General features: G+C 42.0%; 1 protein-coding gene across 1 annotated transcript; it reads right to left on the bottom strand.

Annotated features, from left to right (window-relative positions):
* Window positions 1-339: 339 nt before the first annotated feature.
* On the bottom strand, window positions 340-18,984 carry LOC126400602 (F-box only protein 33). The gene is made up of 6 exons (XM_050061441.1): window positions 18,322-18,984; window positions 15,178-15,288; window positions 12,940-13,100; window positions 12,551-12,759; window positions 12,038-12,335; window positions 340-9,978 (listed from the first exon to the last, which is right to left on the bottom strand). Exons 1-6 carry the CDS (start codon window positions 18,753-18,755, stop codon window positions 9,713-9,715), a joined length of 1,479 nt encoding a protein of 492 aa, XP_049917398.1. The 5' UTR covers window positions 18,756-18,984; the 3' UTR covers window positions 340-9,712.
* Between the last annotated feature and the right edge of the window lie 119 nt (window positions 18,985-19,103).

The following is a 19,103-nucleotide window of genomic DNA, read 5'->3' as shown; positions in this document are numbered from 1 at the left end:
TGCTGTGTTGTCATGGTGACAGCGGTTGAATCTCATTTGCAAGTGTTTCATGTTGCCCCCTCACTGGAGGGAAAGCCCTGCAGTGCAGTGATGTGCTGCCTCGGTCCACTGAGAAGAACTCATGTTCAGTGTTTTCTCCTCGTCTGCTGTCCTCTCTTGGACGGAGTTTGTTATCTGTATTGTACATTTTTCAAGTGAGCACGACCCTGATGTGATGAAATACAGCTTTATTACTCACCATATACAGTTTACACAATTTGAAAACTATGTGTGTGTACCCAGAATGCTGCTGGAGCTGAAAACAGGAGGTAAAGAAACAATAAGACAGTGGAAGCAAACAACTTTTTAATGCTTTTATTCACTGACTAAAAGAAGAGAAGCATTCATTCGACATTAATTCAAATCAACATTCGGCAGGTTGACCCCTCTAGTGTAGGCCATCTGTCAGTTAAGAGGTTTTACATGGAGGTTTGTAATGTAGCCTCCCTTTTCTCCACAACATGAATTAACACTGTTGTCTATGATAAAATCTGCCCTCTGAGCTGGAGAGGACTCTTTCCCTGCAGGCCAAAACAAAAAACAGCTGGAAAGGTTTCAAATCACAGTTTGATATTATTTTAGTCTTAAATTAACTTAAGAGCAGCTACACAGATGTGGATTAAGCCAAGTTCTCAACTAAAATGTTCTAATTCATGAGCAAATAGAGGAAAGTTTTGGGAGTGGAACTTAACTTTGCTGCTCCATTCTGCTGCTCACACTCAGGTATTTGTAAAACTGTGCTCAGGTCAGTCTTGACATGAATGACACATACTTAAAATACGCTTCATGTAGTTTGAAATCTGCTCCAGCTGTGTTTTGGGTTACGCCTGGTTCCCTGCTTACAGAAAGAAGGTAAAACCCACTGCTATGTGCTCACTTTAACAAACACAATCACACAGGAACATAACGCTCAGAATATTCAACATTAAGGATGGTAAAACCATTTTCGCAAAGAAAAAAAACGAACCCACACACAACATAGCTTCTGTTTTACAAAGTTTGTGTGATTTTATAATATACTTCATGTTCATAAATTGAACCCGGACATGTGTTGCATAAGAGTATACCATGGTAATGCATTGTTGATACCTATACAAATATGCACTGTGTGAGTTTATATATCTATTTATATAGTTTATATTTCTTCCTCTACGGTTTTCTAAAGACGCAGCCGGGCGCTGTCAGCACTGCTTGTGCCCCTTTGTGGCCACTAGTAAGACTGCTGTTATTGCAAACTGTCCTGATTTTAAACAAATGCACAACATTCGTACCACGATAAAACTGGGGCCGTCTAGCCAGTCTCACAGAGACCAAGAGTGAGCCCGCCGTCACCGCTGCTGTCGCTGGGCTGGCTGACCAGAATCAAAAGATCTTAAAACTAAAGTGATAAAGATTTCATAAATCATCATAAGGCCAAGTATTGTCATTGCAAGTTCTTATTAGTTTACGTCTTCATTTCTACTGCGTGACAGTGAGAACAAGAAAATCTAAATGAAAAAAAAAAAAAAAAAGAAAAATAAAAGAGAGAAGAGTGTGGATTATATGCATTCCTCTTGCATAGTTGTGAGGCTGGACTGGGCAGCAGGCCTGCCTGCCTGGCTAATTAGGAGGTTTGGCTCTCCAGACTTTACAAGAAAGACTTTGTTTAGCAGCCAGAAACATCAGAGCCACAGTAGCTGAGATCTAAATGAAGATAGTTGGCTGACACTGAGCATGAATATCTATCAGTTCATTTATACAGCCGGGCGCTACACCAACCCCCGGGGTGTGCACCACAGCTACTGACAGAGTTTGGCCAGGTTATGCTTTCAGTGCCATTTTGTTGTTTCTTCTCTAGAAATACAATGTGGCAAGTATATGATAATACCCTTAATGTCACTGTTATTCTGAGATGATCATTATAAGCTGTCTGGAAAATCAGTTTCAGTGTCAGCTGCGGCTGATATTAAAAACTGAAGAATCCAAACTTCCTCTAAGGCTCTCAGTGTGGCTAACTGCTCATGGCCTTGCCCTGTGTGAACCTCCCCTTCACTGAGATCCTGTCTAGCTTTATACACATCTATCTATATCTGTTACACAGGACTGATTTTATACCAGTGCAATGCACATCCAGTGTTTTTCTCCGAGTTACAGAAACATATATCAGGATGTTAATGAGATTCTTCACATTCCTGCACGAGTCCAGCCCAATGTGAGCCTATTCAAAGTCTTGCATGTACTGGTAGTAGTCTATGGTCTTAGCATTTAGGTAAAAACACAAAACAAACAGGAAGCATTTGAAATCTCACATTGTGATGAAGAAACCCTGTCTCTTAACAGTAATCCTTTCAGAAAAGAGGTTAAGGGAAGGTTTTAGGCCCAGAACCTTCTAACTACCTTTTTTCTACGGCTAGTTTTACTCTCTAAAACATTGCACACATCCCGAGAGTCAACATCTGAAACTCTCAAGTTGGCATCGAGTCTGAGCAATGATCAGAGTGGAAGTGAAACTGGTCATGTCTGATGTGTGTCTGCCTGTGGCTCTGAGCCCGTTTACACTGATGCAGATCTGACACAGTCTGCTGCTTTGGTACTAAAACAACACACGCTAGCACATCTGTCCATGTCTATGGTGTTAGTATTGGCTATCAAGTATTAGCACAAATGTGTCAGCTCTGAGTTAATGGGCCTGGTAGTAGGACAGACGCACCCAGATCCCTGTATATCTACAGCTCTGCCATCACAACAGTTTTAATAAGCTGTCAAAGGCCGACTGTATCAGATGGATTACATTAGAGGCCAGCTCTGTGGATTCAATTTCCCATCAGGTCACAGGGTCCCTGATATCTTCCAGGATTTCTCTATGAATGCATATAAAGAGCACAGAAAACAAAAAACATAAACAAAACATTAACAGGTCAGAAGGGCAGATTGAACTGGCTGCGACTACATCAATGTACAGTAATTGCTGGTAATGGTCTCCTGAATAACTGACACCTCATCTCCCCTCTAGAGCCTTCAACATTGTCATTAGAACGGCAGAACTCATTAAAAATAAGGCTCTGCCAGCTGTGTGTCAATCAGTCGCTCTGTGTACACACAGTATGGTCATACACAAACCTCTGTCTGCATATGGTGTATAAATAAGCCCAGCCCAGACTCAAGGTGCCCATATTGAATATGGCCTATGTGCATTCATGTGTGTGCTAAATACGCAGACTGACTTCCTCTTGATGTACTGTGATGTTCTGTAATCTGGAATATTGATCCAACAGATGAAACCAACTCATGTCATGGGAAGAGCAGCTAGTCCTCATATTTAGCACACAGTCAGTGTGAGGTGCTTTCACACTTGTGACCTTTTGTGTACCCGACACTAAAGGCCCCAAAATGGCCTTGGGATGCTGGAGCATCAGGTGAAAGCAAAGCTTGGCGTCACAGGAACACACAGTAGAAACACATACGACCTTTAAAAGAGCAACACACTTTAAATAACCACCTCGAAATGGTATCACACCTCCACTCTGCTCAGACCAGCTGCTAATCTGGTGTGACTAGTCAATACTAGCTGCGTCCCTGATCCCTTCGAAAACAGACCAACTCATTAAAAGTAAAAAAAATATAGTATATATTTATATAGAGTCTAATTTTCATGCAGACACTTAAGCCATATAGTAAACTGTTTGCAAGTCAGATGGCCTGAGCGACCCCCATGTGGAATGTCCTGCTCCTAGCAGATCTCTAGCAGCAAATCACTTTACAGCTCCAAAAAGCCCGGGACTAAAAACTTCCCATCAAATTTGACCTTGGCCACAGGCTCGCCATGAATCATATCAGACCAGGCATGCCAACCTGTGTCCCAGCTGGGAAGCTACAAACTGTCAGAAATAGCTTCAGGAAGCATCAGAGGGAGTGTTTAGTCCCTGGTGTGTTCTGAGATCAAACCAAACTGCTCGTCCTCCTTGTCTTTAGTTTTACATTCACTCACTCCTCACAGTGAAACAGGTGATGGGAAAAAAAGAGAGAGGGGGAGGAATATGGTGGCCAGACGTCTCTGCTTCTGTCACACTATAGAAGTATACTGCACTGGACTAGAAAGGCCTTGCTTTGCTCTACGATGCCTCAGCAACATGCAGTGTAGACCCTGAGTGCCATTCACAGATAGGAATTTGGCCACTTTGTACAAGTTGTGCAACAACTCTGCTCACCCTCAGTAAGTATGTTGGTTAGCAATGTCCAACTGTGCCTTCCACACACACACACACACACACACACACACACACACACACACACACACACACACACACACACACACACACACACACACACNCACACACACACACACACACACACACACACACACACACACACACACACACACACACACAGTATACAGCTAGTGTGAAATCCCACATTTCTAAACATAGGGTGCTGCAACGGACACAACATTGGCCAAATCTTTGTGCACAGATCTGCTTTGGTCTCTTTTCATGCCAACCACAGACTGTTGACACCTGGTCCAGCACAGTATGGCCCATAGTATATCAACAGATTGGTAGTAGTCAGAGTTCAGTGGAAGAAACCATGAGTGGAGTGGAACCACTAAGGTTAAGGAAAAAGAACAAAATGTCAGAATAGAAGGAGGTGTAGTAGAGTAGGAAAGAATACTGGACCAGCCTCCTGCCAGTGTGTGCGTACATGGGCACTTCAGATAGACTTGTGTCTGGGCTAAGTTTGTTCCACTGTGGTCTTTGGCAGCTTAAAAACACATCAAGGGAGGAGAACAGATCCAGTGACTCCTACTATTCATATGAGTGAGCTAGAGGCCTGAGCTATTGTAACTTTCCCTCCTCCTCCTCCTCCTCCTCCTCCTCTTCTTGAAAACCGATTGTACCCTGAGAACGAAGGATTTCTGTTGCTGTTTCCTGCTGCGGTTGAAGTGATAAGACTATACTGCTGAACATGAGCAAGCCTCCCATTAAATACGCACACACACACACACACACACACACACACATGCAGAAAACATGATGGCTGCACTGCTGACAACTTGTTCATACACAGTCATACCATCTTATTCACACATTTCTACTGGGTACACTTTTGAAAGCTTACATGAAACCTTGCGCAGAAGATACAAGAACGCTCCGAGAGCAATTAAAACACGCGTGTGCTGAAACATGTTCTGAGACCCTAGCTAGCTTCTAATGCTGCTTCCCTAAAGAGTGAACTAACAATCACAGCAACATCTACAAACAACACAGAGCTAGTAACTTGGGGAGAGCAGAAGGTTGAAAAGCAGTGAGACTCCAGAAGCTTCCAGGCACAAGATGGCTCAATATTTAGCCATGAGTGATGAAACAACAGGATCAGGGATCAGTCATTTTCCCACTGATAGGAGTTTTCAAATGCTGTGCCATACTCTGACCATGTTTGCCACCTATGTTGCCAAACTCTATGGGAGTGTCTCACTTTGCTCCTCTCTCCTTGCGAGGACAACACAGAGCTCTTTCCCTGCCATCTTCACTAAAATGTGGGTGTGTTTTGGTGAAGAAACAAAAACGAATAGAAGCAATAATAAAGAAGACATGGTTTTGCAGTGCCTCTCTGCTTTCATGTATATTCTCTGCATCATCTTTCACCTTTCTCTCTGCTTTTGTGTGACTGTAAATATTTCTATAATCGAAAATTCTCAAAAACTTTAACTTTTGATAAAGAATTTGTCCTGGAGCCTCCATACAGGAAGACTTTTTTGTGCGTGGGAGTGGAATTTATGATTAGAACACCACTTTTTTTATATATGTTTTCCAAATGGGAATATTATAGTTAGAAAAACCTCAGCCCCCTCTTTTATTTTGGGTTGGGTGCAATCTGACTAGCGTGGAGCCAATAACACGCAGGGACCTGAGAAGAGGAAGCACACATGGTGGGTGAGAGTGGAGTTTGTAAAATCAGCTTTTTACAGTGTTGTCTGTTGTTTGTAAAAACCTATGTGCTCAGCTCAGGTGACTATGTGGAGTGAAATTACATTCTACTGTTGAGTGCTGTGATTCTTCCCTCCTTATCAGATAATGCCTTTACACAGTACAAACCTATAACAGCTTAAGTCTCACATAAAGGAGCAAAGTTGAGCTATAAAAATGAGATGAGAGGCAAAATTAGACAAGAGGAGGAAGAAGATAAGATAAAAACCAACATAGTTTGGTCTGAATATGTTATGTTGGTACTGCTATCCTCTCTGAGTGTGTGAGTGTGCAGCTCTATATACAGTCACGGACAGCCTTTCAAAGAAATTCTTGGTACCAGAGTGCATTTATCCTGAGATATGGACCAAGGACTAGAGAGATTATCATGGCTAAACCATCAAGGTCCCGTAACAGATAAGCAAACATTTGGTAACCACAGGCCCGCCACTAGGACCAATTCTTTCTGAACCATGCAAAGTGCTGGCACACTGTGTAATTCAGGATCCATATCAGTCCATGGAAAAACTGCAGGTCAACCTTGGAAACTACAGACCTTGATATGGACCTTCACAGTCTTTGATGCCATTGTCCCGACTTCTAAAGCGCCATGGTGTGCAAAACAAGTGAGCTGAAGCCATTTGGGAGGGTGAATTTCCCGACAATGGCTGCTTGACAGCATTTACCACTGAAAGTTTGGCGCTCTACAGCCCAACGTAACTCCGATTTTCCTGTTTAAAATCCCAGCTCTGCTCAAGAAATGCCTTAATAAGACACCGGTCTACCAAAGCTGTCATAACGTTTCAGCAGTCACAACACTGAAGGATCAGATTTAACCATACTCGGCCCAGTCATCTGGTCATAAGATATTTGGTCGGCAATGCCCGGCTGGAGCCCTGACAATGGCACGCTTGTACTTCTACAGAGTGAAGTAAAAAAAGTATTTCATTTGTTAGGGCAAAGGCGACCCCCTTCCCTGCCGTCGTAATTGTCAGAAGCTAGAATCAGACAACAAAAGCGACTATGATTCAATCAAAGTCGTGCCTTCGCCCTAGTTAATGAAAGCCTGAGGAACAAGCAGTTGCACAGCCAGACAGCCTCCACTGTGCCAGGCAGAAATCACTTCACCCCAGAAAATTGACTACATTCAGTTCAGACATTAATTGGGCCCAGCAGGTCCTCTTATCGACAGCATGGATTTCCTTCACTCCACAGCTGCTCTCTGTCCCCCACAACAACTACTGGAGATATAAAACATGTGCAATGAGCAAACAGGTTTTGCCATACTTCAGTCTTTATCAACCTTAATCTTTGAAAACAAATGTATGATTAGGTTTACTGATCCCCCCAACCGAGGTGGAGCCAGGGTTTATCAGATGGCAAGATAAACAACATCATTAACAACAACAACAACAACAGTATCCAGAAAACAAAGGGCTATTTCCAAGGCAACTGTGACTCAAAGGAAATTAAAAATAACAACAACAACATCTCACACTGATTGTTTCACACATCCTACTCGACATCATCACCACCGCTGTCCTGATCATAGTGATGTTAAAAGCCTACCTGAGACTGACAGAATGTTTTCGCCACAGTAATATGCCACATGACCCAAAACCTTGTTGTGCTGTAGGTGCCACTTCTCGAAAAAATAACCACCGTTGGCCGTCAGTGGAACCTACAATGTCCAAACGCATTTATCTAGCAGCCGTGACTGTTGTGGCAAGATATGCACCTGCCAAATTTCTGAGGCAAGTATAGTTACACAGTAGGCCTTCAATAGAAAACAAAAACCTGACTGGCCAACAGAATGAGAGATTGAGAGTTTAGGTACATTCAGTGCATCCTTTTCTTTTCCCTGCTCTTTATCATGAAACATTTTTACTCCATAACAAGAAATCCACTGTTGAGAAAAACTAATTCCGGCCTACAAAGCTGCTGGCGTGACTGCAAAACCTGGGTTTGGTATTTGCCACCTTGGGAAGCGGTTTTGTTTGCATGGCCGCACCAAGAATTTGGAAGTAGTCAGAGATTTCTTAAATATATATATGGCATTATGGAATCTAAACCTACTTCCTCTTTAGAATAATGCAGAAGTATTTGAAGGTTTTTTTAATCTCAGTGCCCTTCATATTATGATGCACGCTCCATTTCTTTTCTTTAACTTGATGACTTGACATTTTAATACCAAAAGGCTCTGGAACCAGTGATACCAGTAAGAAAGTTTGGACCTCTAAAGGAGAGCAAAGGCAGCTATATTCATCCTGAATACAGAAAAAAAAGATGCACAGATTTACTACCAGCTTACTACAGATCAAGATAAACAGAGCGACAGGGTGTTGTATTGTGACGGCTGAATCTTATAGTTTGACTCTGAAAGTCAGTCGGAAGACGAGGCTCCCTATTTAATCGACTCGCTAGGTTTTCCCGAAAAGTCGACAAGTGAGCAGGGTGGGAAGTGTGTTGGCTGTAAGCATGTAACAATATTCTCCATAACACCATCAGTAAGGTGCTCAAGACCCTTACTAAAACCATTTACAAATGATCACAAATCAGTCATAGCAATGACATGGTTCTTGCTGAAAACAGCATTACAACCGATTAGCACCTGCCACAGTCAGCCACGGTACAGTGGAGGTTCCCACCCTGCTGCCAAGGCTCTCATACTAGTGGACAAGTGCACAAGGTGCTCTATCAGAGCAACAGAAGAAGCAGCTAAGGTTGCGTTACTCAGGAAGTGATTGATTGGTTAGTTTACTAACGCCAACGTTTGCTAGAAAGGAGCGGAAAGACAGACCGACACAGAGCAAAGGTTAAAAAAAAGAAAAGAAAAGAAAAATATGTTCACTAAACTAAATAATTGCCCCCCCCCCCCCAAATCCCACCGGTCCATCACTCAACCCGCCTGCCTGTCCTGTTCTAGGTGTGAGCAGGATAATAATATATCTGTTTTTAAATACACACAAAGCCTATACAGGCAAGGGAACCACCACACAGGAAAAACAAGATAATACACAGAGCAGGGAGAGATGACAAAATGTCAACTAAAATGAAAAAAAGAAAAAAAAAATCAAGGTTACATCATACAGAGGCTCTGGAGGTTATTAAGGTGGAGGAGAGACATCGAGCTTTGAATACTTGTCGATCAAGACCAGACCAGACTGGGCCATGCCAGACAAGGGCACATTTGAAGCAGTAGAGTGACCCATTTTAGCAAACAAATTTAAAATGATCATGACTCAAGTCTCGCTTGTGGTCAGGGACCACAGATTGGTATGACTCCAAACTAAACAAATATAAAGTTTTAATTTGAATATCCCATTTCAAAATGGGATATTCACAGGAAAATGTGTTAAAACATGTTTGTGGCTAATCATCTGTTTTTCCAAGCTACTGACTAGATAATTAAGAGTCAAAGCAAGAAAACAGGGAATGATTTGGAAAATGGTAGGACTTGATTGTGTGCTAAAACTCATGGGAAAGAAATGCAACGTATGTAATAATTATATTATTATTACTGTTGTGAAAATAATATAAGTAAATAAAAACAACCAAGTCACATCAGCTCACATAAATATAATTCATTGATTAGTTTAAGATCCAGTTTAGATTTCTCACTTAGGTCTGCTTCTGGCCTTGTTCGGAGGTCTGAGCTGACTTGGACTTGGTGGGTCTGGCCTGGTCTTGACACAGTTTAGGCTGTGATGTGTTGGACATGCTGTCCCTGCCTACATGCCCATGCTGAAGGCGTGCAGCTCGCGGTGGAAGTGCTGGGTGGGTTCGGACAAAACCAGGCTGGAATCCAGGCAAGGGTGCCAGACGCGGCCGAGGCCCAGGGAAACCTCCTTGACCAGGTTATGGACTGGGTCGCCCTCCATGCACACCGACTGGTCTGGATCGAAGTCGATGCTCTCCTCAGAGACGGTCAAGACGCGAAGGCTGGAGCCTCGCAGCCGAGAGATGGCTACCAAGTTATGGGACCATACAGTGTAACCTACAGAGAGAGATGTGTTCAGGGAGGTTGGACTAATAAGGATAAATAATAAATACACTGCACAGCTTTACACTTGATGAACCACTGGGTACAAACAATGACATAATATATGATGATACTGGTTGTAATCATTGTGATTGGAATTCCTTTTTGTCACTCATCATTGCCTCATCTCACATAGCTGCCTAGAAGGAACTTTTATATGAACACAATGCCTGTAAATGGCATTTGAAGGTACCGAAAACCAGAAATATGAATTGCAATGCATAGACCAACTGTTGTAAAGGATTTAAAGACATGCTATTTAAAAATAAGCAAATCTTTTTGTTTGAGATTTCACTTCCCACACAGAGAACTGCTACCCCACAGACACAAAGCAGGCCTTAAAGCTGCTCTAACCAATACTTTTACATAACTATGGATGAAATGATGTGTAACGTTTAAGTTGTTTCTCACAGAAATTAACTCATAAATTATGACCACCAAAATCTGCGGTTATCCTCAGCGCATTGCTTTCGCTTTGTGCTACAAGCAACCTGTTTGGTTCACTCTCACTCTCATCAGCTTTGTTTCCCAACATAGCAGGAAGTGGTTTTCAGTGAAAATAAACCCACTTTATGCGACCTGCATAGCACCAAACACCAGACAGACAAACTAAGTGACTCACTTGATAACATTTAGCAGCTAACAAGCTAAATGTTTTTTCTCACGAGTTGGTGGAGAGCAAAACAAAGCTAAAAGATGACGGAATATTGGACATAAATCCATCAGGTGGCCCGAAACACAACCACAAATAAATGCTAATGTACCTCTGTGTCTACTGGATGTGTAAATAGGCAGCTGTTTGCTAACCATAACTACTACTGTTGTTGTATTAACAGTTTTTTGTATTGCTACCTCTTGGGTGAAAACAACAACAACAACAACAACAACAGCAACAAAAATGTATTAAGCCTAACATATTAGTGGCTTTCAATGGCCAGCCATGGTTGCATCTCACTAGGGCTGGGCGATACGGCCTAGATAACATTGCAATATTTTGAGGCTATATTGCAATACACAATATGTTATATCTCAATGTTTTGAAATCTTCTCTAAACCTTTGTAGACTACTAAAACACTAAACTACTAAATAAACTACTGTTAAAGTAAAATAAAATGCAGTTATAAAAAAGTTAGATTAAGTATTATTAAAATTAAACTTCCGCTCAGATGTTAACAGTTAGCATAGACTTAAACCGTTACAGCTGCACTATTAAACGTAATGATTTATTCACTACAGTTGACAACATTTTTCCACTTCATATACTAATAATATTGACATGTCACACTGGTGCTCCATGGCTGCAAAATGTGATTAAATGGTCCCAGCCTGGAGCACTGCAGTCACAAAAACACACAACTCTCCTGCTCACTCACCATCAGCCAGGAGAGAGTAGTCTGGATGGGCAGGCAAGCGTGTGTGAGACGCATCATGTTTGTGAGTCTTTTTTTTCCTTTTTGTGGTGGTGAGACAGAGAGCCAAAGGAGAGAGCGAGAGAACCAAAATGCTGAAGCGAGTCTAAGCTGTGGCTTAAAAAACTGATGTGATAATTTATACACATTGTTTGTGATATAGTCATTTTATACACCCCACATGGAAAAGCTGCAATGCACCAAGTATAATCAATATATCGCCCATTCCTACAGCTCGCTTAGGGAAAAAAACTACTGTACACCCCATTATCTTGAGTTACCATGAGTACAACTAATGATGCCACTGAAAATTAGAACATCGATTTTGGAAAGTTCACATTTCTTGAGAACAAAGCACTTTTGACAAGCACAACTGAATGTAAAACCATTTCAACAGCTGAACGGGAATTAATGTATAGTAGTAGTAATATGTGATGAAAAGCAATTAAGTTTTAAATTAAATGTCAGTATTGTTTCTCTTGGCTTCCAACCCATAGTTTGGTCTAAACCAATACAGCAACTTGTGTTTTCCATCATACGGTTGGCCCAGTACAGACCAGAATGAACCCAACTGTATATCCCTGAAACAACAAGCCGAACTCACCATGTATGACGAGTACAGCAAGCTGAGTACACCTCCATGCCATGAGGACCAACGGGTCTTCGTTCCGATTGATGCTGAGGTCAGGGAAGTCGGGGTCATCCCTCAGGAGCAGGAAGTGAGTCAGCGTTTTGTTGTACTGCTGAGAGATGAGCTCCAATGTAGCGTCGGTCACCAGTGTGCTATAGCTGTCGAGGTGGAGGCGCTCCAGGGGAAGGCTAGGCTTCAGGACCCTGAGGAGCTCGGAGCTGTCGACCTCCAGGGCCATGATGTACACTCGCAGGTTGGCACTTACACGAATCTGTGGAGGATCAGGGAAACCTGACTCATGTACACACAGACTTGTTCTAACTCAAAGCTGGAGGCAGCAATATTAAGCTCAAAAAGTGGCTATGTAACTGTTGTTTCATTGGCATGGGGCATCTTGTTATCAAATAGAGCAAAAGGCTTTCCTGGAATCTTCTTTTTTCCAGGGATGCCAACGAGACTGAGAAACAATTAAACATGTTGCATTACCAGTGCCTTCCAATCGTCCTCCGTAGCGGTCCCTTCTAATGGTTTGAACTCCAGGGCAGCCCCGTTGAGCAGCAGGGAGAGGCGATGCAGTGGAGTTCGGCGTGGAGATGCCAGCAGACCACAAAGCTCAGATGTCAAATCAGAGAAATCCAGAGCCAGAGAATGAAGATTAGACAGACGATCCAACTCTGATGGTGAGATGAGGGGACCTGGGAGAAAATCAAGAGAGGTTACAATTTGTACAAATGTAATACACTTCTACAACCATGACTGTTATCAAAGCTATAGGCTGTTATGGATTTAAACCAATGAAATCCTTTTTCATTGAAGCTATAACTACATTTACACAGTTACAGACAAAAAAGATCCAGAAACACACCAACACGTACCTAGCTGGTGGTCCAGTAAACTGAGGTGCTGCAGGGTCTCAGCTGAGGGATTTGACAGACAGGCTAAGGAGCAGGGAGTCACCAGACCCAGCATAAAGCTACAGGACAACCACCTCAGCTGCCTGCTGTTAGACAACAACTCCATGAACAACTGCTGGATTCTGCAGAGTACAGGGGAGGAGGAGGAGAGAGGGAGGAAGAGAATTAGCATCAATTCACTTTGCCAGCATGACCAAAGCTTCCTGCAAGTTAAATTTAAGAAACCACAAGAGCGGTGTTTGCCAACTCAAATCAAATTAAGTCACATTTCATCCTGAAAATAAACCTTATGAGTATATAAAGAAAATAAAGGCTCAATATACATTTGTGCAAAGAGGAAGATACGCAACAGAAAAACACTGCACTACGAAGATGTAATATTTTTATGATTTTATATAAAAATGTAAAACTGATTAAATCAAAAGAACATCCCACCCAAAACTCTGTTGTGGCCTTGATTTAGAAAATTCAACTCAAATATTTACTCATCACACAGACAATACTTGGGCAGTCTGGCCAATTATATTCCAACACATTTTGTTTAAAATATTTGTCTAAATTGAGGTTATTAAAAATGATCTGGCATCATTTAGGTTGCACTGTATTCTCCAGACCTGTTCTAGGAAGTAGAACATAAGGAGGTATCAACTGACATTGTATTTTAGTGTAATGCCATCCTCCTCATCACGACTGAGTTGCAGAACAAACCCACACTGGTTGCTATGTATACAAAATCCTGCCCTACCAAAAGGGAGAGGCTATAGAGATTGGCAATGACCTGTATACTGTTCTGGATCAATGGGCTGTGTATGTTGAAATAGGTCCAACATGTGCAACATGAAGGATATATTGTTACACTTAAAAAAGCCCGATGTTTCCAAGCCAAAGCTGAGAGAATTCTACTGTTATCAACAAGATCATTTTCTCATATTTTAGAGGCTTGCATTAACATAACTTCACATTTGACTGAAGATTCAAATTTTTTTTATAAGAGTCAGTATCTGCGAATTAGCATGCTGGCACAGTGGTTCATTTAAAAGCATGACATCATTATTTGCTCTCTCAGTCTCTAAACAATCCCTCCCTCTTCAGAGACTGCAATCCAAAGAGTCTGCTGCACCTTGGCAGTCTAGGCTACATTATACCAACAGTTTGTTGACAGAAAGCTGTTCACACACAGTGAGCGTGTTTAATGTTGTGTGCTGTGGTGTGGTGAAGCTAGGGGTGCTGTGTGCCTGCTGACTGGATGATGATGACAAACTGTTTTACGAACGCTCCCCATTTTCTTTTTTTAAATTTATCAGCCTTCAGAAACACCAAAAAACACACGCTGTTTCCAATGACGAACAAGGGATGTAATACTCTATCAGCCACCTTTCAGTTTTGTGCCTCCGCCAACTAGTCAAGTTGCATTTTACATCCATGTGTCCAGACTCACATGTAGCCATGATGGAAGGCAAGACAATGCTTCAAATAATGATGATGTTGAATATATGGATGTTTCACACACACCATCAATCCGGCAGCACAGAAGATCTACACAATCATTACAGATACAGGGTGGACACCCAAGATTAGTGTCACCAATTCAGTATCTGACTAAATGTCTCCCCTTTTGTTCGTGAGCTATGGTGCTGAATAAAGGCCAGAGAAGTCTTATTGCATAACATTATGATGTCACAGTGAAATAAACCTTTTACCTTTTAGATATGGAATGTTATCATTTTATCCTGTTCGACATTTGGGTTAAATTTTGTCCTAATTTGCGTATGAATTCTTAGGTTATGGCCAAAAACATGTTTTGAGAGGTTACAGTGACCTTGACCTTTTACCATCAAATTCTAATCAGTTAATTGTTGAGTCCAAGTGGACGTTTGTGCCAAATTTATATAAACTTCCTCAAGGTATTCTTGAGATATTGCGTTCATGGGAGTGGGAGAGATGGACAGACGGACAACCCAAAATATAATGCCTCCAGCCGCGGCTGTCACCAGAGCAGAGGCATAAATACACAACAGATATTATCTTGTCCATTCATGTTCTGCAATGAATCAATTACCATAGAACAATATTGATGCAGTCCTATATAAAGTATGTTTTAGTTACAATGCAAGTAACCACTCTGTGGATAGAGACAAATATTGAATCTAACCATTTCTGACATTCAACACAAATGGATGTTGTTATGCTCGGGCTTACTCATTGATCTTTTTGTCCCCCTGGTGAATTTGGTGCAGGTTGGAGCTGTCCAATAGTCCCTCCTGCTGCAGAATACAAGTGTCTCCGTACAGGCTGAGCTTTCGCAGATTTCTAGACAATGAGAGAGAAAGAACGTTAGAAATGTAAAAAAGAAACAAGAAGTAAACAATACGAGATTGATTTATGCTAACAAGTCATATTAGCAATATTTTTTCAGGTTCTGAGCTAAGCGCTCTCCTTTGAGATGACAGACAGGTACTACCTTCAACAACAATGGGCTCAGCAAGTCATTTTCTTCAAAATGAACAATTGGAAAACATCAGTGTTACCCCTTTCCACCAAATTTGCTCTGGTTCTTAAACTGGTTCTGTTCAGGATTCACAGAACATTGGTACTAGTAAACCAGTGAACATTTCCACCAGTTTTGCGCAGAACCATTGTTATCAAGGATGTGTCATCAACGGAGGGCATTGCACAATGCACAGCAGAAGTAAAGAATAGCAAAAGTAAATGTAAACATTGTTTTTTTTTATTACAGAAATGCACTTCTTCCCAAAAAACAAATGGACCAACTATTACAGAGACCACTGCATGCTCTTTCTTCTTGCCAATTTCTCACTTGGCCTTTCCATTGTTGCCTTCTCCATCTTCTATTTCCTATCTGTAGAATATGATGCGCCCACTGCTGTTGTCATGGTTTGCACTTCAAATCAAGGAAGACCTGCTATTTTTTGGTTTCATCTGAGAACCAACTTTTTAGGACCTGAACCAGTTTAGGTTCAGTAACAGGAACAAAACCCGTTCCATGTTTTTGGAAAAGGGGTAAAAGTGGTGCCTCTCATTAAAGAGACACCTGTGTCACAAGTAAAAGAATGATATCCCATTATATTTTGTGGCCTGTTCTATACAGACTGACTAGAACCAAACCTAGTCACATAACAATAAAAGGATGCTTTTATGGTCACCTGTTTGCTCTGTCAACATTTGTTAAAGTCATTACTACTTTAAGCTGTGTATCTGGTTCTATCACATGGAGTGCATGAGGGGTGCTTGGAAATTTTCAACAGAGGCAGCAGTAGCTAGACTGGTGGTTAGGTTTAACCATTTCCAATCCAAACAAGGTTGGGGGTGGTTACCTCTTACTTCAAGCTGTAGCCATTTTGTGTAATCAAATCTAGCCCTGGTTCTATATATTGCTGGGTCGTCTCCTATCAGGACAGAGTTATGGCTGCCTTGCACTTTGCTGCACTGCTGCCAAGGGCCCTTTATATCCTGGTACCCAAAATAGACAATCAAGCAGCAGACTATATGCCAAAAGCTGATGTTGTCAACAGCCGTAAAGGTAAGCTTAGAGGTCAAAATGCATCCAATTATCTTTCCGTCTAAATCTGTTTTGAAAATGATGTTTGGAAGATCACTGGTTGTAAGTTGTGGAAAAAGATTGTTATGCAGCCACACGACATAAGCCTACCTGCTAGGTACTGTGTGCATTATGTTTGATGGAGCCCACTTCCTGTAAATGAGCTGAGAGCTAAGCTTCACAAAATGCCTCTGCAGTGAAACCAACAGCAGTCTCACGTGCAGCTACTTAGTGTGCAAATTCACTAGCAAAGGAACAATGAGTTATCTATTCTCATTATTTTGAACGTGTACAAGTAGAGTTGGACCAATGCTAGCTGAATGGAAAAACTCAATTTTTGCCACCAGATAACATGGGAGCTGAAGTTAGATAGGACAGCTGGCATTTGTCTTTATCAGTAGTCAACTGGTTTGAAGTGATAAAAACTGGGAATAGCGCTGAAATAACATTAGCTGAGCATGACACATTTTACTATGACAAACTGCTAAAAATACTCACTTGCCCAGTCAACATTTTTATTGCTGATATGCTATGGCAGTGTGGAACTAAGGAACTGCACTGGGCCTGCAGCAATTTCTATTTGAATTTTAATACAGACTAGATCTGAAACCCAGATCCATGTTACAACTTGCTACTCTACGGTATAAATGCAAATCTTCATAGCTTCCGTGGTATACAAGAAATCAATAAAATGTAATGTTTTATATTGACAGGAGATGAACCAAAGAAACCTTAAATTTCCAAATTCTGAGGTGGCAATAGCTTCTTAAAGAGAGAGCGCTGCCCAGTAAGACAATATTATCCACTAAAACCATGCTTACAAATCAAGCAAATTCAGTTTACAAACTGACATCCGAATGTACAGAATTTTGTCTAGTGTCCAACTGGAAATCATGCTAGAGTTAGTGTGCAGCATGGAACTGGGACACAGACCGGGTTCATCAGTCAGCTTATGAATGGAAAATGTTGAAAGCTGCTCAATGAGAAGAAGTCAGACAACAGAAATGGTTTCAGCCCCCTCAGCAGAACTAAGACATGAACTGCACAGCACTGGATGGGTGCTGTTTCAACACTACAAAGCACTGTAGAGAATAATAGAGAATGTGGGAGAAGGTGTATCAGAGAGAAGTTCTGCACTGTAATCAGGAATCTTAACATTCATAGTAACGTTTCACAGAATAGTAACTCCCACAGCTGACATTAGTAAGGTGGCTAGACTTCATGTATGCAGCACATAGGTGAGAACATCCAACAGTATGCAACGACATACCAGAGCTAAATGTGTATATACACATACACTGTATATGTGTGTGTGTCAGTGCTGATATCAGCAAGTCACAGCCAACAAAGCCTTCTCTAGCCACCACCAGTGCTGCATTGTATCTGCTGGTATGAAGACCCCAGTGTAACATAGAAAATAGAGCTGGCAACAATAGAAACACAGACGAGCGTTTGACTTGACACTGTCATAGAAGCATGTATCAGACATAAATCAGTATTTGGTTACTGAAAATGTAAGAATAAGCAATAAATGCTGTTACAATGATGACGTCTTCAGAGATATTAAGAAAACACTAGCTGCTAACTCCGCCGCAAAGACATGACCCTATTACGTAACTCCTAATGTCAGGGTTTGTTTATAGCTAACTAGCTAGCTAGCCGCTAGCTTACTGCGACGCACCAAATGCTATGAAATTACAAAAAGGAGATGGTGTCACGCGAATTCCTGAAATGTAATCAAAACAAACACTCAGATAGGCGATTTACAGCAAATTCAACTGTACCTGTTGTTGCGGATGCTGGAGAACACACACAACACCTGGTCCAAGTAGGTGGCCATGGCGTCTCTCCATCGCTCGGAGAGCTGCGGGTCGCTTTCAGGCTGGTCCATCCTGGTGGACGACGGTTCGTTGTTCAGAGGACTAAGGTAGCCTTCCACCGGAGCAAGCTCCAGTTGCAGCTCCCGCACGAATGAACCAAACTTACGCATGAGGAACTCCAGCCTCGGGGTCTCCTCCGAGCTGGAGCCTCCACCGTTACAACCACCACCTATCCGCAGCTTAAGCTCGGTCCACAGCGCGGGGTAGAAGAGACACTCCCTCCATCGTGAACACACGGCCGAGGCCCGGAGCTTGTCTCGGTCGGACAGAAAAGAGAATATGTGGACGATAAGCTCGCTGGGCAAAGCCATGGCTCCGACACCCCCGCACAGAGCCATGGCGAGCAAAGGTTTTGTCCGACAACCAACCAGATATAAAATAAATGTTACAACCGTTTTTAAAAATCGGTGCTGCAGCAGCGAATTACAGCGACGCTTCTTCCTCTCGTTGAAAACAAACCGTTTTTCAGCTTTGCCTTCAATACTATCGGACCGCACCACTCCTTTTCAGTGCACGGGGAACAAAACAATCCTGCCAAATATTACAAAATGCCCGTAATGGGACATGTGTCATCATTTATATCTGGTAAAATTACGATGTTATTAATTCAACCATATCAATGCTTTACTTCATTTGTTTTATCAGCCCTTTGGTAATCAGTGAATGCATCGCCTCGTTGCCAAGTG

This window comes from Epinephelus moara, chromosome 14, assembly GCF_006386435.1.
Source record: "Epinephelus moara isolate mb chromosome 14, YSFRI_EMoa_1.0, whole genome shotgun sequence".
NCBI classification, from domain to species: Eukaryota; Metazoa; Chordata; class Actinopteri; order Perciformes; family Serranidae; genus Epinephelus; species Epinephelus moara.
This window is presented reverse-complemented; position numbering and strand designations above follow the sequence as displayed.